This window comes from Notolepis coatsorum (assembly GCF_963971535.1).
Source record: "Notolepis coatsorum genome assembly, contig: SCAFFOLD_309, whole genome shotgun sequence".
NCBI lineage: Eukaryota > Metazoa > Chordata > Actinopteri > Aulopiformes > Paralepididae > Notolepis > Notolepis coatsorum.
Window position 1 is genome coordinate 17,156 of NW_028173296.1, and position 25,345 is coordinate 42,500.

Consider the following 25,345-nt stretch of genomic DNA (forward strand, 5'->3'; position numbering starts at 1 on the left):
ATCACAGCTACCATTAACTTTGCTGCTTATCAACAAGGATGTTTATCACTAGAGTCTTTTCTCAGCACAATCCATGCCGTTCCTCGTGGTAGTTAGCTCTGGATAGTTAGCCCCAAACCAATGTCAATGGGGTCGAGCTCCTTTCTGTACCAGCTGGCCGAAGACGACTCACGTCTACTTTGCGTGAAACTGTGGAGACGTCAGCTTGCACAGACAGGGCCTTGACCCCATTAACTTTGCATTGGCTTTGCATTAGCTTGTAGCTGACTAGCTAGTATGAGCTATGAACATCGCTGGACTGGTCTGCCCTTCCATCTATAGGTTAGAACACAGGGTCTCCCATTCAGAGACCACCACAATATCAGACAGACCACCACAATATCACACAGACCACCACAATATCAGACAGACCACCACAATATCACACAGACCACCACAATATCACTCAGACCACCACAATATCACACAGACCACCACAATATCACACAGACGCACTTTTCTTTATAAACCTTTTTTTTCTTTTTTTTTTTACTTTTTACTTAACTTTTTAAAATGATGATGATTCTGACTTGAGTTATTTTGTATGTTACAAGATACTTTTACGTTTAAGTCAAGCACTTTCATATATGTTATGTTTAAGTTTACGTCAAGCACTTTGATATGTTATGTTGTCTGTTTAAGAAATAGTGCAATAAATGATTTTATTGAAAAAATAAGAATCGTGTGAGAGACACGTGATCTCAATTCTTAGAGAGAAAAATCGTTGATTCACATTTGAGCAAGAATCGGGCAGCATCCCTAATATCCAGTCAGCTCACTTCTCTCTTGCTCTCTCTTCCAGATATTTCCAGGATTGCCTTTTACACAGGTGAGTGACATGCTGCATATGACATATAATAACTTACAAAATGTGTGCAACAAGTCTGCAAGAGGGGACGCCTCTCTGGTTAACCCTTTCACTGCCACACTACAGAAGGTTAACCCTTTACTATCACACTACCGATGGTTACCGTGTTAGACAAGTATAGACATAGTAGCATAGTTGTTCTGTATCACACTAGCTCCCGCTCAGCGTCTCATTGCATAGATCTCGCTTCAGCATATATATACTGAATACATTTCAAAATGTACCTTTAAATGCCAGCATTCATCTGGCCACACCCCCATCCGCGTACCTACATAAGCAGGGGTGGTGCCACACACTCATCTCCTTCTCAAATTTCATCACAAGCAACGTGTTGCTCATATGCCCACTTGACGTGGAGAAAAATATTGGTTGACAATGTTTACGAGGAAAGGAAGAACAAGAGATACGTTGACATCATATCTTTATTTTCTCTCTCACTATTTTCGAGAAAATACGGCGATATTGTCTTCGTCACTGGAGTGTCTGGAAGATGGTGATCATTCTAAAATCCTCCACCGGTTTTCGTATTGGGAGCACGCCGCTGCATGCCTCTCAACTGCAGTTCCTTGCTGTGCTGGTTGGGGTGAAACCTTTCAGGACACAGCTGAACTGTAGGACGCGCCGCTGTTGTGAGAAGCGGTGGGTTTCAGGTTGATGAGTACTGTTTTGCTTGCGGCTCCACTTGTCTGTTAGTGCTATGGGGGCTAACTGACAATGTTTACGAAAACCGGCCCCAGATTAATGTCTTTTGTTCAGCCTCTTAGGCAACAGCGGAAGACCTTAGTCTGAAGCCCATTTTAGTTAACTAGTGGGCCACGACCATTATCACTGGTGATCCCTGTGTTTTCTGGACGAGTGGATGTTTTCTCTGTCACCGTGTAGGCCCCATCTTTCATATCCAAATGAGAGTATTCCCTCACGAGGAAATATGGGCATAGATGTTCGTTAGTGGAAGATCTGTGTTCAAGTCAGCTACAGGCCAGTTTGGTATTGTGCTGGCTCCGTCGGGTGTTGGTAAAATCACCGTTGTAAAACTGTGTTAACATCTTGTTTCTCTTTTCTCTTAAAAAGTGAGGAGGGTTTCAGAACGGCGGCCTGTCTGAGTGAGTGTTATATCATTGTGTACAAGTTCAGGTGATAGCTGCTTAGCTTACGTGCTAGTGGTGGCCTACTGTTAGCCAGTCAGCTGTTAGCTGCGGCGCTAGCCTGCTGTGATCACTAGGTGGCCTACCTAGGCTAGGAAACGTTAGCTTGCTGCTATTGGCCGAGGCCCAGCGCGGGGTGGCTCCGGCCCCTCGCGCGCCGCCGCGGTTCCCAACCCCCCTCTCCCTCACGGGGAGAGGCGGGGGGGATTCGAAGCTCACCTCTGGTCGCGTGCGCCGTTCGCTCGGCGTCTCGCGGGCAGGGGCGGTAGCGCCCGACGGTTAGAGCGGCCGTTAGCTTAATGCTACTCTGTTGAACGTGCTTTGATTATAACATGTTTTAAACACTCTTGACTACGACGTCATCTTTGACAGAGGATGTTCGTCGAACCTGCCCTGGGCCAGGACGGCAAGGACTGCGTCAACAAGGGGGACCGTAGCGACGGGTTGGAGCGGCGACGCTGCCCAGATCGACAACACAGAACGGCTGTTTACTACGGTGCCTTGAGACTGCACTTCGCTTGATCTACGCTCCGGGTAGGCAAGGCCTGACCAGACCTTGTACACTTCTTCTGGCTTTCCCTTCTAAATGTTTTGTAAATAACGATGTTTTCCAAAACGAGTGTTGCTGCACTACATTTAGGATACGACGCGAGTTAGGTGTGAATTGTCTTGTCACTGGTATTTAGCTTCTCCATGCAAATCGGGTTGTTGTTACAGATGTGAAAATGATCTGGTTTGTTGTGTTGAGAAACATCATGTGTGTTTATATGTACCCTGTACTCACAACTAAGGGGGTTAACTAACCTATAAAGCTATGCTTAGTGACAAATGAGTAAAGAATGATTCTTTTCTCAGCCTGTAATGACAATGAACAGTGTGTTCACATATTAACAGGTTTTCCTGTTTTAACTGGCCGTATTAAGGGTAAAGTAGGAGGATTGTGTTTCCCCCCGGTTCCCTGGGGACTTCTTCATCCTCCTCTCAGACATGTTGTTGCACTACATTGTGTCACTGTGTGGTAGGGATACGATGTAACCCTTAGCTTGATTGCTGAGGTTGTGCTAAAACTGCTGGAGAAACTTTATTTTCCTAAAAGAAAAGATTGTTTGGTCGCTTTCGTGTGTGCTTAGTAAGGCCTGTGGCCGATACTAATCGAGAATTATGTATTCTCTCATTATGAAAAACTGCGTTCCTCTGTAGAGTGTTTTTGCCATTTTTTGTAGGTGATGATGGGTTGTGTGTGTCATGTGATCTACAACTGGGTTGGACTGGCCACAGAAGCACATGTGTAAGTTTGGTACCGGGGCTCTTAGAGAGCCCTCTCTATTCTGTGTTTTTTCCTTAGTAAAAATCAGATAGCGGGTTAGCTCATGCGCTGTGTGAAGCTGTCAGACGCTTCATGGAGCTGACTATGACTGTGTCATACTCTCTTTTTGTCATTACATCGTATCATGGGTGTGGGGTCGTAAAGGGGTGAACTGGTAACCTTTCCTCCCCCTTTTTTCTGTTGGTCAGGGGTAAACCCACCTGTCCTTCAAGGTTCCTGTCACGTTGCGGTTCGGCACGTTACAGGGTGAGGGGGGGAGGGAGTTTCCTGGTCCCACGGCCTGGAATATTGGGCGTGTGCACCGCAGAAATTCCCCCGCCATAGAGTACGTCACTGTGCGCGTCTCTGTTGGTAGGAATTCCGTGTGCTGTTCAGGTCCATGTGATGGATCTGTTTCGGGGGGTGGTCAGGGCTCCTCCTCACCAAGCTCCTATTCGGGCCTTCTGTGAGTTGGGACTCTCCTTCCGTGAGGAGGGAGCCTCCTTCAGAGTACAGAGCCTCCTCCTCAGATTGTCAAGGTGAGTGGACCCTCAAGAAGGAGTCCTACTCTATTGTGTATGTATTCGATTCAATTCGATTATTGAGTGTGTATGGGTTCAGTGCCTCTTCCCCGGAGAGCCCTAAAACCAATTTTTTACATGGCTCAAGGTGCAATATATTCTTTTCAATCTGTACAGCTCGCGTGGGAAGTCTCTCTGGGGATTCCCGTCTCCTTCCTATGGGAGGGTGGTGGGATGTAAAAATGTGAAAATTTTTTACCCCCGGCTGTGTAGACTGGGATACATACTGTTGGTGCTTCCTTCTTTTCTATTAAAAAGAGTTGGAGTTAGGAAGTACCCTCTTGTCGTTCCCCTGGGCGCCTTGGGGATTCAATGACAGGTCTAAATAGCCTGTTCATTGATGTGGGTGTGTCCCGACGCACGTATAGTGCTAGCTCGGGGTGTTCTGTAAACAGGCGACTGACTGGCACGCCTTGGTTGCTTGAGGTTAAAACTGCGTTTTTATAAAGCAACTGGGATGGAGGTTTTTCCTCTTCCGACGACCAAATCCGACGACCTGGTTTGGTTATCGACGGATTCTCGTTCATATCTGGGGGATGATGACGGAATGGATCTGAACATATGTAGAGGGGTCTCACGCCCTGGGGGTGGGCCACCGGGCGCGGTTCGCCCGAACGTCTGGGTGGCGCCTTCTTTTCATGTTAAGATCAACACGCATATCTGCCCCTTCTCCTGGAGTAGGCATGTCGGCGTGGTTAGGGCACGGGACTGGTTCTGGTCACGCTGGTCCGGATCAGTTGAACCCGTTGTCCGCCGGGGATGCAGATCTGCTGTTCTGGTACCCTGAGGGACTTGGGCTTTTTTTAGGGGGAAAAATGCCAGGTCGGTCCGGGTGTCACAGGGTTAAGCGCTATGGAGACCCTGGTTGGGTACATTTTTTACTCAGCACTGTCGTAATGGCTTACGGCCATGCCAACCTGTACACGCTCGATCTCGTCGGATCTCGGCCGCTACACAAGTTGGTCCTGGTTAGTACTTGGTTGGGAGACCGCCTGGGAATACCAAGTACGGTGTGCTTGGGGCTGGTTCTCCATTCTTTTTCGCTCCTCTCTCACGCATGGCGAAGAGGGGCCTGTTGGGGTGGTCTTTGACCTCCTCTGGTGACCCTGTGCTTCCCGTATCGCCGGGCCCGGTCCGAAGTCATGTTTCGTCGACCCGTAGGCCTGGGTTAACCCTTTTTTGAAAAACTGAAACACTTGTACTGCGGTATAGCCGGTGTATACCCGCAGGTGTGTTTTGGAGTTTTTTTCTTGAGGGGTTATAGGAACAACCACCGCATTGGGTAACACCAAGGTGGTTGATTCCCTGGTGTGTTGGAGCAGTGTCAACTCCTGGGTTCACCGGTTGAGGGTGCCCCTGCACGTTCATGACGTCTGCCAATCGTGTCAGCCTTCTCTGCCTCAACCCCTCTGGGTGGGTTTTTTTAAATGGAGGCTTGGTCATGCAACAACGCCAGCTTACGCCCCTTCCGCCGGGGCGGCTGTGTTCAGCTGTCCCCTCTGGCGCCTGTCTCGTCCGCAGTCTCCAGGCTAGGGTTAACAGCCTGTTGCCTGGTTTTTCCCCGGTGCGCTGCCTGCTTCCGTTGGTTAACCTTTTTTGTGTGCTTACGGCCATGCTGACTGCCTGTTCTGCAGGGTCAGTGTGCCAGGCGGTGTACTATTGGGGGGACAGGGCCCGCTCGGCTGAGGGGCCTTTGTCCGAATACACTGGCGATGTGGGGGGCGGGGTCACTAAGTGCCCACCTGGTGGGGTCTTGATGCTGGCATCATGGACTTCTCTGAGCCCCCGTTCCAGGGGGTCCAGTCCCTTTGGTGGGTCTGGGTCTTCCTTCGCGCTCTGCTGCTACGGCCTTGCCACGGGGTTGGGTTTGCCCTTGACCCCGTGATTCTGGGGGCAGTAACGAGGTTGTTCCCTCCGTTCCCGGGTGGCATGCGGGTTGTGCGTGTGTGTAGTCGTGGGGTCAAGCCACGGTCTGCTCACCCTGTTCGTTGAGTTGCTTGAGTGCCTCTTCGCACGGTCGGGTCCGTCGCCCTCCCGTGAAGCCCCCAATAGGGGGGGTGCCCTCCATTAGGGGGGGTCGGGGGGGCTCGGTCCTCCCTGGTCTGATGGTTGTGGGGGGCCTCAGCGGGGTACATTTGTCGAGCTTCTAGCTCCCGCTCAGCTCCTATTATGCAATGAGACACTGAGCGGGAGCTAGTGTGATACAAAACGTTAGGTTATGACTATAACCAAGTTCTGTTAACACTAGTGGACGCTCAGCGTCTAGACGCCGCTGCGGCCCTTGATTTTTCATTGTGGTGAAATTTGTTGGGAAGGAGATGAGTGTGTGGCACCACCCCTGTTTATGTAGGTAAGCGGATGGGGGTGTGGCCAGATGAATGCTGGCATTTAAAGGTACATTTTGAAATTTATTCAGTATATATGCTGAAGCGAGATATATGCAATGAGACGCTGAGCGTCCACTAGTGTTAACAGAACTTGGTTATAGTCATAACCTAACGGTAGTAGTAGTATAGACATAGTAGCATAGTTGGTAGTAGTAGTATAGGCATAGTAGCATAGTGGGTACACTGGGTAGTAGTAGTATAGGCATAGTAGCATAGTGGGTAGTAGTAGTATAGGCATAGTAGCATAATACATAGTAGACAAAGAAGAAGGAGTGAGTCAGGTAGGGATGGGTACCAAACTCTGTACTTTTAAGGGTATCGACCGAATTACATCGGTACTACGATTACCGATTCACGCTAGATCAATCGGTGCTATATTTCAATACCTAAGACCCGCCCAAATAGAAAAAAATATCTGAATTCCAATGACACTCAATTGACTTTTCATTATAGACACATACCAGCGCGGACCTTCAATGGCGCTCAATTGTCATTTCATATTATAGACACAGACCAGCGCGGACCTTCAATGACATGCAATTGTCTTTTCATAATAGACACAGACCAGCACGAGCAACGGGGTCCAATGTGTCTGACATGCTTGGCATCCTCGCCATTCCTGTGTCCACATCGCGGTAAAACCTTAACGTTAGCCGCTAGCTAAGCTAACTAGCGTTAGCCGCTAACCCTGGAAACGCTCACAGCGGAGTGACTCCACGACACCAGTCCCATTAGTGCATTAGTGAGGAAATGGGGGGGGGGGGGGGGGGGGGGGGGGGGACGGTGTTGACGAGGCTTGACAACCGAGGTTCAAAGATAATAAATAACATTTATTGGTTGTTCGTTTATATATATCGCCTTGTGCATCGGGCTCCAGGTTACAACTCCGTGTGTTGACTTCCTAGTGTGACATCTACGGCAACCTAGAGGCTCAAACTCAAACCTAATACATCACGGGGGGCTGAGCCGCTCTCCCTCTCTCTCTCTCTACGTGCAATGATTTAAAGTAGCCAAACGTTACACTATAAATACTAACTGGATAGTTGATGACATAAACATTTAATTTCATTATCTGAAATATTCTAAAATCATTAAGACTGCTATCAGCCATTCTCCCTGTGTGTGTGTGTGTGTGTGTGTGTGCGTGTGCGTGTGCGTGTGCGTGTGTGCGTGTGTGTGTGTGTGTGTGTGTGTGTGAACATCCCATCTCCGGTCTTTGGAAAGACCAGATGAGGTCAGACGAGTTTGATAGTATTTACTGAGGATGGCCAGATAATGTTGATATTTAAACTTAAAAAGTTATAATAATTACAGACTTTCTTTTAATATGGTCCATTTGCTTGTTCTTGGTATCTGATTCTAGGGACATCTATGGATCTCAGGGAATGTATTCCCAGTGTCAGAAATACTGTGTCTGTTACTAGGCTTGAGTAAATTGTAATGAACCAAATGAGAATATTAATGATTTTTTTTGTTATCTTTGACTGTGAATAACACCATGCTAAAATTTGCCAGACCTGAAAAATCGAAGCAAATGAATAAATGGAAGATGATTAAACAGAATGTTTTGTAGATACAGTACTGAATTATGCCATCCAGACACATGCCATTTGAAATATGATTATAGAATATAGAATATCAGGCCTAAAATTGTTATGCGATTAAAATGCGATTAATTAGATTAATTAATTACAAATCCTGTAATTAATTAGATAAATTTTTTTAATCGCCTGACAGCACTAATAATAATACATAATAAATGTATACTTGATCATGCAACATTAAAAAATCGTTGTAGGAACGGTTTGGGAGAGGGAGGTAGGGAGGGGTTTTCGTTTGTGTGATAACAATGGGCCTCATTCAACAATACTCTCTTATTATTTTTCTTATATTCTTGCTTACCTGTCTGTTAAGAGAACAATAAGAAAAGCCACCGCCACATTCATCAAGCCCTTCTTAAAGTCCAAATCTGTTCTTACCCAGGTTTTTTGAATGGTGAATTCCACTCATTCTAAACTGGATGTGCGTTCTCGCGCAAGTCATTTGCATACAGAGACACGCCTCGCGGGCTCATTATAATACGAGAGCCGTGGGTCTGCATCAGATCCCCCGGCCGTATTCAAGCGCTGGAGCGCTTTGCGATGGATCAAAATGAGATCATCATACAGCACCTATCAATCAATCAATCAATCAATCAATCAATCAATCAATCAGATTTATTTATATAGCACATTTAACATGACACGTGTCAACCAAGGTGCTGTACAGAGGGTAGATACATAGATACATATCAGTGGAGGCTGCTGACCAAATTTTTAGGTGAAGCACAAATTATTATATTATATTATATATTAAATAATAATATTTTTAAAACATCCCCCACTGTGTGTCAGTGGACACAGATGAAAACATATTAACATTAGGTGACAGCGGACCTGACCAGATGAAAACATATTAGGTGACAGCGCACCTGACCAGATGAAATCATATTAGGTGACAGCGCACCTGACCAGATGAAATCATATTAGGTGACAGCGCACCTGACCAGATCAAAACATATTAGTTGACAGCGCACCTGATCAGATCAAAACATTTTAGGTGACAGCGCACCTGACCAGATCAAAACATATTAGGTGAAGGTGACAAGGAAGCCACAGACTCATACCCCCCCGACACTCAACTAACCGCCTCGGACAGTCCTTCATACCAGTGGCCATCAGGCTCCACAACAGTGGGCAGCGACTGCTGCCAGACATCGACCTAGAACTAATAGGAACCCAAGTAGGACAATAACACTACCTTATGCATACTGCACCTTATGTGGATACTGTGATACTGTGAATAATGAATAATGTATATTTCAGTTAGTTAGATAGTAAATTATATTGACCTATTTGTTTACACTGCTTGTGTTGTTTTCACTACCTGTACCCCCCCCCCCCCCCTTCCCCCATGCTGCTATGATGCCTGAATTTCCCCAAGGGGATCAATAAAGGAATATCTTATCTTATCTTAAAAGGAAAGATGAAATTACCTACCTGGGTTCCATCCTATAGAGGCAAATCATTCCTGTGACAAAATGGGATCCAATGTAAGTCAACCAACCAACTAGATTCCTGTACCGGATCTCCTCTCTGGTAAACAAGAATACCTTGAAGACTCTAACAGGAGCACTCATTCAAGGGTACTACGACTATGCTTGCACCTCATGGTACCAAAGCACCTCAAAGGCACTAAATACAAGATTACAAACATCACAAAACAAACTGGTCAGACTACTGCTTGACCTTACTCCTAAAACCCACCTCACCCCTGTCCACTTTGACAACCTAGGATGGCTTAGAGTAGACGACAGAGTACAGCAACTTGCAATGGGCCTGGTCTACAAGATACACTATACCACTAAGATACCCATGTGCATGTCGAAATACTTCCCAAAGGTCAGTGAATACCACGACCACAACACCAGAGGGAGTTCCACAAATCATGTTCAACCCAGATAAAATAATTAAAAAAGTAAAAAAAAAAAAAAAAATAAAAAATAAAAAATAAAAGAAAATAGTCATAACTTAGAAATGAGATTGCATAGGTCTATGAATCAATATCGCGATTCTGTTTCGATTAATTGCCCAGCCCTACAGAGTGTACAGTAAGTTAGCTTGGTGATTATCATTGTGATGTAGGCTAAGCTGGCTAGCTACTGTTAGCATACAAGCACTGTAGCCTACTTACTTTTTCATCCACAACGTTTTTTCTGATCCAGATGCATAAGTCCACTTCTTCATGTTGCTCAGTTGCTGGTTTATACTTCGGTCCTAATGTTGGCGCAAAGTTTAATTTAGCCTGACTTGACTTGTTATAGCTGTACATCTTACTAACTACTAAACAACAACTTTATCATAGTCTCAACTTTCACATAGTCAAAACGGGTCCAGCTGCATGTCCGGAGGACAGGTTTAGCTCGGGCCAATCTCAAGTTTCTCAAGTTTCTTTATTAGTTGTCATACAGAAGTACAGAATACTTTTATACAAAATGCTTCTTTATGTTACATTTTGTATAAAAGTATTCTGTACTTCTGTATGACAACTAATAAAGAAACTTGAGAAACTTGAGATTGGCCCGAGCTAAACCTATCCTCCGGACATGCAGCTGGACCCGTTTTGACTTTGCAATGCAGCAATCTCTGATTGGATTTGCAAGGCTGCCAATCATATTCAACCTCCGTGTATTGGATGTCAAGGGCTGTCAATCAATCAACCCTCCATTCAATGGCAAGAGTTTAACTGCACAGACTGTGCTTAGATGAAGTTAATAGCCTATTTTGATTCGCTGTTATTTATTATTTATTTAACAATGGGTCACACCTGTGAAGTTTTCTTCACGAATAATTACTGCAGGCAATACTGCAGTGCAGGCCTGCTCAGAGCTGTCAATTTTGGCCATTTTTGAAAGAAAAAAAATTCACTGGCATTTTTTTACAGAGGAAAACATTTATAATAAAAAAATAATAATAATAATAATTAAAAAAATATATATATATATATATATATATATAGGTATATGTAAATTAATAATAATTATGAATTATGAGTGAATTTGTGTTTCACGTGTTGTCATAGAGAAACCTCCACTGATACATATAGACAACAATCACAACTCCGTTGTATGGGAGGGCACACAGGCAAGCACACAGGAAAACAGGGCATGAGTCAGTGAACGGGAAAGGCTAGTAGGTAGAAGTGGGTTTTGAGCCTAGATTTGAAGGCATCTATCGAGGGGGCAAGCCTAATGCAGGTGGGGATGCTGTTCCACAGTGCAGGGGCTGCGACAGCAAAGGCACGGCCCCCCCTGAGCTTGAGGTTAGACCTACGGACTGTCAGGAGCCTCTGATCGGCTGAACTGAGGGACCTGGCCCTCATTTATCAACGTTGCGTACACACAGATATGTACGATCGTTTCTAAGCAAAGTGTGGGACTTATCAATTTAAACGTGAACTTGACTTTGTGCGTATATCTACGCACAGCTCAGGGCATGCGTACCTGGCGCCCGGTGGTAGAATATGAATATTGCAGTCTGCAACGCGGAAATAAGCTTCCGTGCATTCGTTTCAACACTGGCGTGTTCAACTTCTGTATGACCCGTAATTCATTATAGTTCATTGTAAAATAGCGACAGTAGTGTAATTATAACGGGCTCACGAGCGAACAAGAGGTTGGCCTACTTGTTTGGCACGGGTGGGGGGCAGACGCAGAACACCCACCTCCAAACGCGATTAAATATTGTTTCAAATAAAAAGCTAAATACTATTATTTTTAGGGATGTCCGATATTATCGGCCGACCGATATTATCGGCCGATATCGGCAGTAAAATGTGATATCGGAAAATATCGGTATCGAAAAAGATTTTATTTTTTTTTTTTTTTTTTTACATTTATTTAACCTTTATTTACCCAGGCAAGCAAGTAAGAACCAATTCTTATTTTATTTATTGTCAAAAGTATGCATGTTGGTTTAATTCAACAACAAGAGATATGTAATGTTAATTTTTACTTTTTTAATTATCATATTTTGCACAGATAATGCTTACATTTAGAAAGCCTTTTGAATGCATCCAGTGAAATTATTAATTACCTGAAATTATTCAGTTTTTTTGGGGGGAAACCCTGCATATATCGGTATCGGTTGATATCGGTATCGGTATCGGTATCGAAATTAAGAGTTGGACAATATCGGAATATCGGTATCGGTAAAAAAGCCAATATCGAGCATCCCTAATTATTTTGTTTGTCATGTTTCCAAATAAGATTGGCCACAACTAAATGCTTTCTACTTCAATTTGTTGGTTAGAATAGATTACCTCCATTGAAACTTCACTGAGACTAAAAGACAGTATTTTTTTCTTTTTGTGAGCTCCGCGCACAGACGTGATAATAATAATAATAACAATAATAATAATAATAATAATAATAGCTTCATTTTATATAGCGCCTTTCAAGAGACCCAAGGTAGGAGGGGGAAATAACAAAGTAACAAACATAGTGGACAGATACAACATATAAATATGATGATGGGATTCAAGTTCACGTTTTTATTGATCACATAGGCAGGCTATACATAGGCTAATTGTGAGGTTCGCCTTTCCCTTGACCTTTAATTCCCTGTCTCCTCACCTCACTAGCCCCCACCCTCGCGTTCGTTTACTCTCGTTTGCTCTTCAGCAGCCACACCCTTGGACCTGTCATTATGTGTTTGATTGGTCTGGTGCCGAACACACACTTCTAGTTAAAGTATCAATTACCTTCACGCACCTGATGTGTATTCTAATTAGCACCCCTTTGGGCTTTAAGTACCTCGCTCTTCTCCTCTGGCCTGGTCGGGTTGTTCCGTATCATATCTCTATCACCAAGCTCCTTCGGGAGGTTCTCTGTCTGTAGGCTCCTACGGGAGTTTCTGTTTCTGTCTGTATGCTGTTTTATCTCCGGCGTGAGACGAGGTGCTAGCTTTGGCCACCTGTCGCCGTTTGCCTGGAGGGAGACATTGTACTACGCTCTCTAATCCTCTACGGGAGGTATTCCAGTGTTCCACTTCAGACCTCCGCGCAGCAGACACGCACCAAGCAGACCTCCGCGCAGCAGACGCGCTCTTCACTCCAGACGCGCATCCAGACGCGCATCCAGACCTCCGAGCCTGACGCGCTCTTCACTCCAGACGCGCATCCAGACGCTCATCCAGACCTCCGAGCCTGACGCGCTCTTCACTCCAGACGCGCATCCAGACGCGCATCCAGACGCACTCCAGACGCGCATCCAGACGCACTCCAGACGCGCATCCAGACGCGCATCCAGACCTCCGAGCCTGACGCGCTCTTCACTCCAGACGCGCATCCAGACGCGCATCCAGACGCACTCCAGACGCTCATCCAGACCTCCGAGCCTGACGCGCTCTTCACTCCAGACGCGCATCCAGACGCGCATCCAGACCTCCGAGCCTGACGCGCTCTTCACTCCAGACGCGCATCCAGACGCTCATCCAGACCTCCGAGCCTGACGCGCTCTTCACTCCAGACGCGCATCCAGACGCGCATCCAGACGCACTCCAGACGCGCATCCAGACGCACTCCAGACGCGCATCCAGACGCGCATCCAGACCTCCGAGCCTGACGCGCTCTTCACTCCAGACGCGCATCCAGACGCGCATCCAGACGCACTCCAGACGCTCATCCAGACCTCCGAGCCTGACGCGCTCTTCACTCCAGACGCGCATCCAGACGCGCATCCAGACGCACTCCAGACGCTCATCCAGACCTCCGAGCCTGACGCGCTCTTCACCCCAGACGCGCATCTAGACGCACTCCAGACGCGCATCCAGACTCCGCGCCAGATGCGCTCTTCGAACCGGCGCGTTCTCCAAGCAGACGCGCACCACTCAGACCTGCGCGCCAGATGCGCTCTCCGTACCGGCGCGTACTCCAAGCAGACGCGCACCACTCAGACCTCCGCACCAGATGCGCCCTCCGTACCGGCGCGTACTCCAAGCAGACGCGCACCACTCAGACCTCCGCGCCAGGCGCGCTCTCCTCCAGACGTCTAGCCTGCGCCCTCCTACTCCTCCCTGTAAGCAGCTCCAGCCCTCGCCCTGTCCAAGGCCTTTACTCTGTTTCTCTCTGTCCCTGTCCAGTTCCTCCTAGTCCTCCTAGTCCTCCCTGTCCAGTCCTTCTAGTCCTCCTAGTCCTCCTAGTCCTCCCTGTCCCCAGCCCGCCTCCGCGGGCCTCTGTCCCTGTTTCCCCACTCTAGTCCTCCTAGTCCTCCCTGTCCAGTCCTTCTAGTCCTCCTAGTCCTCCCTGTCCAGTCCTTCTAGTCCTCCTAGTCCTCCTAGTCCTCCCTGTCCCCAGCCCGCCTCCGCGGGCCTCTGTCCCTGTTTCCCCTCTCTAGTCCTCCTAGTCCTCCCTGTCCAGTCTTCTAGTCCTCCTAGTCCTCCCTGTCCAGTCCTCCTAGTCCTCCCTGTTCCTGCCTTGTCCCTTGCCCTGGCCCAGTCCGTTAGCCTTCCCTTAGCCTTCCCCTTAGCCAGCTCGCCTCTTAAAGGCACTGTGCCTATTCTCCCAAGTTCTTGTTTTTCCTGTATTTGTGTTCTCCCTTAAAGGGACAGTGCCGTTTTCTGTTGTTTTCAATAAATGCCCAGTTCTTGGCTTACTCTCATACCTGTCTTGTGTTGTGCGATTGGGGTCGGTTACAAACCATAACAGTACGACCCGACCATCGACGACCCCAGCCAGCACAGCACCTGTTAGTCTTTCCTGTTAGCCCTGTTAGCTTCCCTGTTAGCCATGTTAGCTCCCCTGTTAGCTTGTTAGTCTCCCCTGTTAGCTCCCCTGTTTGCTTCCCTGTTAGCCTCGTTAGCTCCCCTGCAGCTTGTTAGGCCTCTACTACCAGCATGGCCCCAGTCTGCTAGCTTAGCCCCGGCTGCTAGCACAGCCTCTATGTTAATGCAGCCTTGCTGCTGGCATAGGCCCTGTAGCTAGCCATGCCCAGGCAGCTAACCAAGTCCCTCTGCATGGCCCCAGTCTGCTAGCTTAGCCCCGGCTGTTAGCACAGCCTCTATGTTAATGCAGCCCTTACAGCTAGCATAGGCCCTGTAGCTAGCCATGCCCAGGCAGCTAACCCGGTCCCTCTGCATGGCCTCCACTTTTTGTGTAGCCTTCCCACTGCTAGGACTGCTCCTTCAGCTAGCAAGGTCAGTTTTCCCACTGCTAGGACTGCCCTTTCAGCTAGCAAGGTCAGTTTTCTCCCGCTGCTAGGACTGCCCTTTCAGCTAGCAAGGTCAGTTTTTTCCCACTGCTAGGACTGCCCTTTCAGCTAGCAAGGTCAGTTTTCCCACTGCTAGGACTGCCCTTTCAGCTAGCAAGGTCAGTTTTCTCCCACTGCTAGGACTGCCCTTTCAGCTAGCAAGGTCAGTTTTCCCACTGCTAGGACTGCCCTTTCAACTAGCAAGGTCAGTTTTTCCCACTGCTAGGACTGCCCTTTCAGCTAGAAAGGTCAGTTTTTTCCCACTGCTAGGACTGCCCTTTCAGCTAGCAAGGTCAGTTTTCCCACTGCTAGGACTGCCCTTTCAGCTAGCAAGGTCAGTTTTCCCACTGCTAGGACTGCCCTTTCAGCTAGCAAGGTCAGTTTTCCCACTGCTAGGACTGCCCTTTCAGCTAGCAAGGTCAGTTTTCCCACTGCTAGGACTGCCCTTTCAGCTAGCAAGGTCAGTTTTCCCACTGCTAGGACTGCCCTTTCAGCTAGCAAGGTCAGTTTTCTCCCACTGCGAGGACTGCCCCTTCAGCTAGCAAGGTCAGTTGCCCCACTGCTAGGACTGCCCTTTCAGCTAGCAAGGTCAGTTTTCCCACTGCTAGGACTGCCCTTTCAGCTAGCAAGGTCAGTTTTCTCCCACTGCTATGACTGCCCCTTCAGCTAGCAAGGTCAGTTTGCCCCACTGCTAGGACTGCCCCTTCAGCTAGCAAGGTCAGTTTTTTCCCACTGCTAGGACTGCCCCTTCAGCTAGCAAGGTCAGTTTTCCCCACTGCTAGGACTGCCCCTTCAGCTAGCAAGGTCAGTTTCTCCCACTGCTAGGACTGCCCCTTCAGCTAGCAAGGTCAGTTTTTCTCCCACTGCTAGGACTGCCCTTTCAGCTAGCAAGGTCAGTTTTCCCACTGCTAGGACTGCCCTTTCAGCTAGCAAGGTCAGTTTTCCCCACAGCTAGGACTGTCCTTCCAGCTAGCTTGTTCTCTCATGCTGGTCCAGCCCTGTCTGCCAGCCTAGCTCCGGCAGCTAGCGCAGCCTCTATGTTAATGTAGCAGTACAGCTAGCATAGGCCCTGTAGCTATCAGTGCCCTGGCAGCTACCCTTTCCCTCTGCTAGCCCCTTCCCTGTTCCCCTCTCCAGTGCCCCTGTTCCAGCCCTGTCTGCTAGCCTAGCTCTGGCAGCTAGCGCAGCCTCTATGTTAATGTAGCAGTACAGCTAGCATAGGCCCTGTAGCTATCTGTGCCCTGGCAGCTACCCTTTCCCTCTGCTAGCCCCTTCCCTGTTCCCCTCTCCAGTGCCCCTGTTCCAGCCCTGTCTGCTAGCCTAGCTCCGGCAGCCAGCGCAGCCTCTATGTTAACGTGGCATTACAGCTAGCATAGGCCCTGTAGCTATCTGTGCCCTGGCTGTTACCCCTCGGCTCCTCTAGTTACCCCTCAGCTCCTCTAGTTACCCCTCGGCTACCCTACTTACCCCTCAGCTACCCTGGTTACCCCTCAGCTACCCTGTTCCTTTGCTAGCCCCACTTTTGTTGTGGCTTCCCCTGCTAAGCATGGCCCAGTACTTTTTGTTTTGTTGCCTTGTTTTTTCCCCTGCCCCTGTCTGTGTTTTTGGGTCGCCCGGTGGCTCCCGTGGAGGGGGGAGTACTGTGAGGTTCGCCTTTCCCTTGACCTTTAATTCCCTGTCTCCTCACCTCACTAGCCCCCACCCTCGCGTTCGTTTACTCTCGTTTGCTCTTCAGCAGCCACACCCTTGGACTACCTGTCATTATGTGTTTGATTGGTCTGGTGCCGAACACACACTTCTAGTTAAAGTATCAATTACCTTCACGCACCTGATGTGTATTCTAATTAGCACCCCTTTGGGCTTTAAGTACCTCGCTCTTCCCCTCTGGCCTGGTCGGGTCGTTCCGTATCATATCTCTATCACCAAGCTCCTTCGGGAGGTTCTCTGTCTGTAGGCTCCTACGGGAGTTTCTGTTTCTGTCTGTATGCTGTTTTATCTCCGGCGTGAGACGAGGTGCTAGCTTTGGCCACCTGTCGCCGTTTGCCTGGAGGGAGACATTGTACTACGCTCTCTAGTCCTCTACGGGAGGTATTCCAGTGTTCCACTTCAGACCTCCGTGCAGCAGACGCGCACCAAGCAGACCTCCGCGCAGCAGACGCGCTCTTCACTCCAGACGCGCATCCAGACGCGCATCCAGACCTCCGAGCCTGACGCGCTCTTCACTCCAGACGCGCATCCAGACGCGCATCCAGACGCTCATCCAGACCTCCGAGCCTGACGCGCTCTTCACTCGAGACGCGCATCCAGACGCGCATCCAGACGCACTCCAGACGCGCATCCAGACGCGCATCCAGACCTCCGAGTCTGACGCGCTCTTCACTCCAGACGCGCATCCAGACGCGCATCCAGACGCACTCCAGACGCTCATCCAGACCTCCGAGCCTGACGCGCTCTTCACTCCAGACGCGCATCCAGACGCGCATCCAGACGCACTCCAGACGCTCATTCAGACCTCCGAGCCTGACGCGCTCTTCACCCCAGACGCGCATCTAGACGCACTCCAGACGCGCATCCAGACTCCGCGCCAGATGCGCTCTTCGAACCGGCGCGTTCTCCAAGCAGACGCGCACCACTCAGACCTGCGCGCCAGATGCGCTCTCCGTACCGGCGCGTACTCCAAGCAGACGCGCACCACTCAGACCTCCGCGCCAGATGCGCCCTCCGTACCGGCGCGTACTCCAAGCAGACGCGCACCACTCAGACCTCCGCGCCAGGCGCGCTCTCCTCCAGACGTCTAGCCTGCGCCCTCCTACTCCTCCCTGTAAGCAGCTCCAGCCCTCGCCCTGTCCAAGGCCTTGACTCTGTTTCTCTCTGTCCCTGTCCAGTTCCTCCTAGTCCTCCTAGTCCTCCCTGTCCAGTCCTTCTAGTCCTCCTAGTCCTCCTAGTCCTCCCTGTCCCCAGCCCGCCTCCGCGGGCCTCTGTCCCTGTTTCCCCACTCTAGTCCTCCTAGTCCTCCCTGTCCAGTCCTTCTAGTCCTCCTAGTCCTCCCTGTCCAGTCCTTCTAGTCCTCCTAGTCCTCCTAGTCCTCCCTGTCCCCAGCCCGCCTCCGCGGGCCTCTGTCCCTGTTTCCCCTCTCTAGTCCTCCTAGTCCTCCCTGTCCAGTCTTCTAGTCCTCCTAGTCCTCCCTGTCCAGTCCTCCTAGTCCTCCCTGTTCCTGCCTTGTCCCTTGCCCTGGCCCAGTCCGTTAGCCTTCCCTTAGCCTTCCCCTTAGCCAGCTCGCCTCTTAAAGGCACTGTGCCTATTCTCCCAAGTTCTTGTTTTTCCTGTATTTGTGTTCTCCCTTAAAGGGACAGTGCCGTTTTCTGTTGTTTTCAATAAATGCCCAGTTCTTGGCTTACTCTCATACCTGTCTTGTGTTGTGCGATTGGGGTCGGTTACAAACCATAACACTAATTGGCACGGTCCATCGTGATATTGGAGATGGATCGAGCAATAGACTGTTACTGGAGCTGTCAAAGCTCCATCACAAATGCAGTTATGTGAATAGAAAGGGATTCCACTCAGTGATGCGCAATTGCCTGATACATGTCGTTGCTGCATGCCGGGAGGAAGCAATGCTGCATGTTTTCAATTCATTAAATAAAACGGATACTTTTTGCAAGGGTTTACTGACTGTCATACAAATAATCAACCAACTACATACTGTAACTTTTCAGTGCACGTTATTATTTACATTGCTCCCGCAGACCCGCACACAGACATGATGGAATTCAAGTTCAAGTTTGTATTGATCACATATAGGCAGGCTACACATGGCGTATAGGCTACATCATACATGTTTCAAGTTTCAAGTTCAAGTTTCTTTATTAGTTGTCATACAGACGTACAGAATACTTTTATACAAAATGCTTCTTTCTGTTACGCTCCAGAGACTGTGCTAGTCAAAAGGATAAGTATAAAATAAAATAAGTATAGCAAGTATAAAATAGAAGTCACGTATGTAGACACAAGTGTTCAGTATGTAGATATGTACAATGTTCAATGCAGAGTAGAAGTAACTGAGTTACCATACAATATACTATATAATATACTAGTTACAATATACTATATAGTGCAAAGCAGAAATGGGATGAGGTACAATTTAGGTACAATTTACAGTAAGGTGTACTGAGGTATGGGTTGTAGTGCAAATTCTTTGCCAATAAATATAAAGTGTGTTTAGGTGTTCTAAAGTGTGTAGAGTGGGTGCTGCAGTGAGTTGTTTGTTTAAAGTGAGTGTGTGCGTGTGGATGTGTGTGCTGTGAGTGCTTTTGATGGTTGTTGCATAGTGTTATTGTTCGTTGAGCAACCTGATGGCCTGGGGATAGAAGCTTCTTCTGAGTTTTTCTGTGCTTGCCATGAGACTCCGGTATCGCTTGCCTGACCGCAGCAGTTCAAAGAGGCAGTTGTTTGGGTGGCTGGAGTCTTTGATAATTCTCTTGGCCTTACAACCCATGCACCGCTTGTTGTAAATGTTCTGGAGAGTGGGAAGCCCCCCTCCAATTGTGCGTTCGGCTGAACGGGCCACTCTCTGTAGTCTGCTGCGGTCTTGTGCGGTGCTATTCCCAAACCAGGATGTGATGTTGCCAGTCAGGATGCTCTCTATTGTGCATGTGTAGAAGTTCTTAAGGATCTTCTGACTGACTTGGAACTTCCTTAGGCGCCTGAGGAAGTAGAGGCGTTGCCGTGCCTTCTTCACAACACTGTCAATGTGTGTGGTCCATGTCAAGTCCTCGGATATGTGGACTCCTAGGTACTTGAAACTGTTCACTCTCTCAACTGGTGCCCCGTCGATGCTGAGGGGGCTGTAGTCCCTGACCCCCGACCTCCTGAAGTCCACAATATTGACTTGGCATTGAGATTCATTGTTCTTGTATATGCTCTCGTATTATTGTTTATAGGCTACCCAATACCGACATCAAAATAGATTGTATGCCTCTACAAATCATATGGAGCAGGTAGAAAATTGACGAAAAATCCATCGCGATTTGGAATAAAATTGAGGAGAACTTTAATCCCTGGGTATTAATCGAACGTAACGGAAAAAGGCAGTCATATTCCAGCACGGTCTTTATTAGTTAATATGGTCTTTAAGTTAATAGATATCATATCCGACATCACCGTACGTGTACATGTCTGTCAGCCTGTCACGTATTTCTCCCATAACACGCTTCGCTCGGCTTAGTCCATTTTTCCACATTTCATGGGGGTGTTCCATTACCGTATATGGTTAATTACGGGCGGTGCTATATGCAAATACTTAAAATCGTGCACGAGCGTGGAACGTAGAACTTAATGGTATTTATCAACACGGAGTGTGCGTACGACCCGTGTACGCACGTGTGATGAATCCCGATTTTTCTGTGCGTACACACATTCGAAATTCTGTGCTTAAGAACAAAGATAGAACACTTTCTAAGAATTGTTGATAAATGAGGGCCCTGGTGTTGGAATAGGGGGATAGGAGATCTGAGATGTAGGAGGGGGGGTGACCATTAACACTTTCAATGCCGGAGCTTGGTGCACGAGGCTATGTGTCTAATCTGGCCGTCGCTTATCAATGACTTGTTTGCAGTCAACATTGTCGAAACGGATTGTTTTTTAATCGGTTAATTTCCGTTTTATACCATTTTGAAAAACTCGTTTTTTGAAAGTTTCAGGAAAATATAAAGATTCTGTGATAATCGCCCTTTACTGGAATATTCTGGAATACACAAAAAACGTTGTCATTTTTCGGCCTATTTATGAATCGTTTTCAAATAAACGCTAGATTATCGATAGTATATTTATATGTGTACTTATGCACACTAGAGAAGCGAGCTGAAAAATCAAATCTCTTATTTCCTGATCGCACACACACACACACACACACACACACACACACACACACACACACACACACACACACACACACACACACACACACACACACACACACGGCACACTCCGATATCTCTGTGAAAAAAGCTCTGATTATTCTAAGACTGGTCAAATAGATTCCTTACCTCAGATCAGATGTTCTCCAAAAAGATTATTCCTATTCCTGATCGCCATTCCAAATATCGATTGCGTTTATTGATCCAATGCTGGGTACTGGAAATGTGTATTTCACGCTGTTTTAGGGCTCTGCAATGTCTTGGATCCTCTCGGGTGACTTGTCTGAGAAGTAAAATGAGGAAGCTGCAGTACCACAGGGAGACGATAGGGGGCGGTATTCTCCCAATGGAGCTCAGAGAGAGTTTGCAGCACTAACGTGAGACTAGATTGATGAAATATGAATTCAAATCGCTAATAAAAAAACAAGCAAGATATCGCGTCGTTGGCAATGAACGGTCGGCATGAACAAACGAGATATCGCGTCGTTGGCATTGAAAGTGTTAAGGGCTTTAAAAACAAATAGGAGAACCTTCAAATCTATCCTGTAGCGTACTGGAAGCCAATGAAGGGAGGCAAGGACAGGGGTGATGTGGTCTCTCTTACGGGTTCCGGTCAACAGTCTGGCTACAACCTATAGCTATATAGTGGAATATACTGTATTAATATAGTAATATAATAGTAGTTGGCTAGTTGCGCGCTTCTGGCCACCTCCCGCAGTGCATACACGCGTATACAGTACGTGCAAAATGAATCGTTCCAGCAAAGTACTGTGGGCTTTGTCAATACTGAACGACTGTGCGTTGTCAAGAGCCAATCGCACAGGTTGCCACTCATCTGGCTCTGCAAATAGATCTAGAGTCTGAATATCTCCGCATATGACTGGCAGTGCGCATAGTACAGTGCGTGCTCTAAGTCAAACTGGATGACACATCTCTCTCAAATCCATTCCGAGAACGGAACGCAGTGCCCGCGACGCAGGTCTTGATTGATTGATTGATTGATTGAAAATTGTATTAACAGATTGCAGAATGGGTACAGTAACGTACAGCTCAATACACACAATTGTTAAGGGGATGCAGACCAGAGAAAGACGTTCGTCTTGTTTACATCAATGTGAACGGTACAGTCAGGACATCGTTCCTTATAGTCATCCATATAGATTTGTTAAAGGAAAACTTCAACATTTTGGGAAATTAGCTTATTTGCCATCTACCCTGAAGTCGTAGATGGCCTATGCTCCATTGGGAACCATGGGCCTAAGTAAAGTAAGTACCCTGGAGTTAGACAAGAAGATACATACCTTGTTCTTCTCTGTGCATGCAGTAGGAGTAGGAAGACGTTGGGAACTAGGCTAATGGAGGAACCTACTTCCAGTGACTGATGCTAAGCTAGGCTAACGGTGCGCGTCTTCCTACTCCTACTGCATGCACAGAGAAGAAAAAAGGTATGCATCTTGTTGTCTAACTCCAGGGTAGATGGCAAATAAGCTAATTTCCCAAAACGTTGGAGTTTTCCTTTAAAGGAATGTTCAGCCAATGAAAGGGAGGGCAACTTTAAGCTTCAAAGCAAGAGGTACAGGAATAGTTAAAGACTCAGATACAGGGAAGAATAGAGAAATGGGCCTTCCTCCAGAGATACCACCGTCAGGAGAGTTAGGGCGGGCTGCGCCTCCCACCTATTAGGGCTCACGTGGATGACGTGACATTAGTGACCAGGACAGTGCCTTGGACAAACATGTTACTAGAGAAGTTAAATGATCATCTCAAATGGGATAGGATGTGGATTAACCCTTTCACTGCCACACTACAGAAGGTCAACCCTTTACTATCACACTACCCACGGTTAACCTTTGTTGGCTGGCTGCTGTTGTGTGGCAGTGAAAGGGTTAACCTTCTCTGTATTGTCGCAGTGAAAGGGTTAACCATTTGGTAGTGCGGCAGTGAAAGGGTTAAACCTAGAGAGGCATTTCATTAACCGGCGGGATGGTAGTAGAGTGAACGTTCATAAATAAAAGCACTACACAAACACTGCAAATGACAGTGAATAAATAAATAAGAACTAAACAATTGCGCGCATATAGCTATAGTGGAATAGAATGGACTGGACACTGTGAGGAATCCTGCACGCAGCCTAACGAGGGGGCGTGCCGTTTTTCACCTTCACGCACCTGTTGGGAGTTTGCGATCAGCTCGGGAGAGTACTTGTATTGCAGACTCCCCTCCACTCCTTGTCGGTCGTTCTTGTTGCTACCATCATCTGCCGCGTCTCCGGCGTGAGACGTCGTGCCAGCCATCACCACCTGTCGCTGTTTCCTGGAGTGGGACACCGCCTTCGCTCTCTACTACTCCACGGGAGGATTCCAGTGTTCCCACTCCAGACGTCGAGCCGGCTATTTCCCAGCTCCCTCTTCATGATCCCCGTTCCTGGGGTGAGGCTCGCCATCGCTCCCTATTACTCCACGGGAGGATGGCCGGGTTCTCACCCCGTTCCCCTCGGAACCCCTGTGTTCTACTGCCGCGTCTCCGGCGTGAGACGACGTGCCCCCCGTCACCACCTGTCGCCGTTTTCCTGGAGTGGGACACCGCCTTCGCTCTCTACTACTCCACGGGAGGATTCCAGTGTTCCCACTCCAGACGTCAAGCCGGCTACTTCCCAACTCCCTCTTCGTGGTCCTGGTTCCTGGGGTGAGGCTCGCCATCGCTCCCTATTACTCCACGGGAGGATGGCGTGTTCTCATCCCGTTCCCCTCGGACCCCCTGTGTGCTGCGTTGCCCGTGGGCAGTGTCTGGTCGGGAGGAGGAGGATTCCTTGGCAGAGCTGAGCCGAAGAGCCCTACTCGGTTGTAGGGACGAAGAAGATCCCTGTTACTTTTTCCCAGCCTGTTCGCCCGTTAAAGGCACAGTGCCGCCTTTTTTTGTGTTCATGGACGTTTGATGTTTTTACTCCCTTAAAGGCTGAGTGCCGCTTTTTTGTATTAAATAAATAATGCCCTGTTTTTGGCTAACTCTCATACCTGTCTTGTGTTGTGCTATTGGGGTCGGTTTCAAACCATAACAGGACACAGTCTACATTCTGCTCTCAGCACATCCCATTCCTTTCATGTAGGCTATATATTTGCCATGTTGTATTAATATTCCATATCTTGTTCCGTTATAACTTATTATGTATTGTTGGTTTTATTTATTATTTACCTTGCTTAGTGTGCACATTGTGTGAGAAACATGCCACCGCTCATCTTACTGTTCATGAGTAGAACCCACACAAATGACAACAGACACAAAGGATAGGTTTAACCTCTTAAGCCCTAGCCATATTTTCAGAAAATGTGCCTAAAAGTACATACCTAAGTAAATGGAAGATTGCTCCACTTCTACAAGGTCCATTTGCATGTTCCTGGTATCTAGGGACATCTATGGACCTCAGGGAATGTATTCCCAGTGTCGGAGATATTGTGTCTGTTACTAGGCTTGAGTAAATTGTAATGAACCAATTTGCATGTTACTTATTACTTGAGTACGATTTTGAGACGGTACCCGTACTTTCACTAAGTATAATTTCTGGGTACTTTTTACACCCCTGTGTATTTTATATAATTGAGCAATTATTCAAATATTTGAAAATCGATGTCCATCCCTAATTGTCACCACATTATTTAAAATATGATGTAGCCTAAATTATATAATTTCTATGGTCACCACATTAATTATATGACTTGTCGTACAGAACTTGTAATTCGCTTTGGATAAAAGTGTCAGCTAAATGACTATAAATTATATCATTTTTCTATTGTCACCACATTATTTAAAATATGATGTAGCCTAAGTTATATAATTTCTATTGTCACCACATTAATTATATAATTTCTATTGTCACCACATTAATTATATCATTTCCATTGTCACCACATTATTTAAAATATGATGTAGCCTAAGTTATATCATTTCTATTGTCACCACATTAATTATATAATTTCTATTGTCACCACATTAATTATATCATTTCCATTGTCACCTCATTATTTAAAATATGTTGTCGCCTAAATTATACCATTTCTATCGTCGCCACATGGATTTGACAGATGGTGAATTGTCTCCATCTCTCAGAATATGACCGACACCTAGCGACAGCAGGGATCACCATGGCAACAGCCTACCTGGACCCCAACCTGAACCACGTCCCGCCGCCGGGGGGCTCCAAGTGGCGTCTGAGCGCGGGGGGGTCGGAGCGAACCATGGCCGGGTCGGTGGAGCGCGTCCTGAAGATCTTCCATCACTTTGAGTCCAACTCGGACCTCTGTAGCTGGTCCAGCAACATACGC

At 47.6% G+C, this 25,345-nt stretch overlaps 1 protein-coding gene across 1 annotated transcript in view; it reads left to right on the forward strand.

Annotated features, from left to right (window-relative positions):
* Positions 1 to 847: 847 nt before the first annotated feature.
* Positions 848 to 25,345, forward strand: part of LOC311247824 (focal adhesion kinase 1-like) — a gene marked incomplete at its 3' end in the record, with an annotated part of 68,588 nt that continues 44,090 nt past the window's right edge. The window contains exons 1-2 of the mRNA XM_084338819.1: positions 848 to 868; positions 25,131 to 25,345. The exon at positions 25,131 to 25,345 is cut by the window's right edge and continues 24 nt beyond it. Of these exons, the coding sequence (XP_084194945.1) occupies positions 25,166 to 25,345 (180 nt within the window). The 5' untranslated portion in view covers positions 848 to 868; positions 25,131 to 25,165. The remainder of the gene's footprint in view (positions 869 to 25,130) is intronic.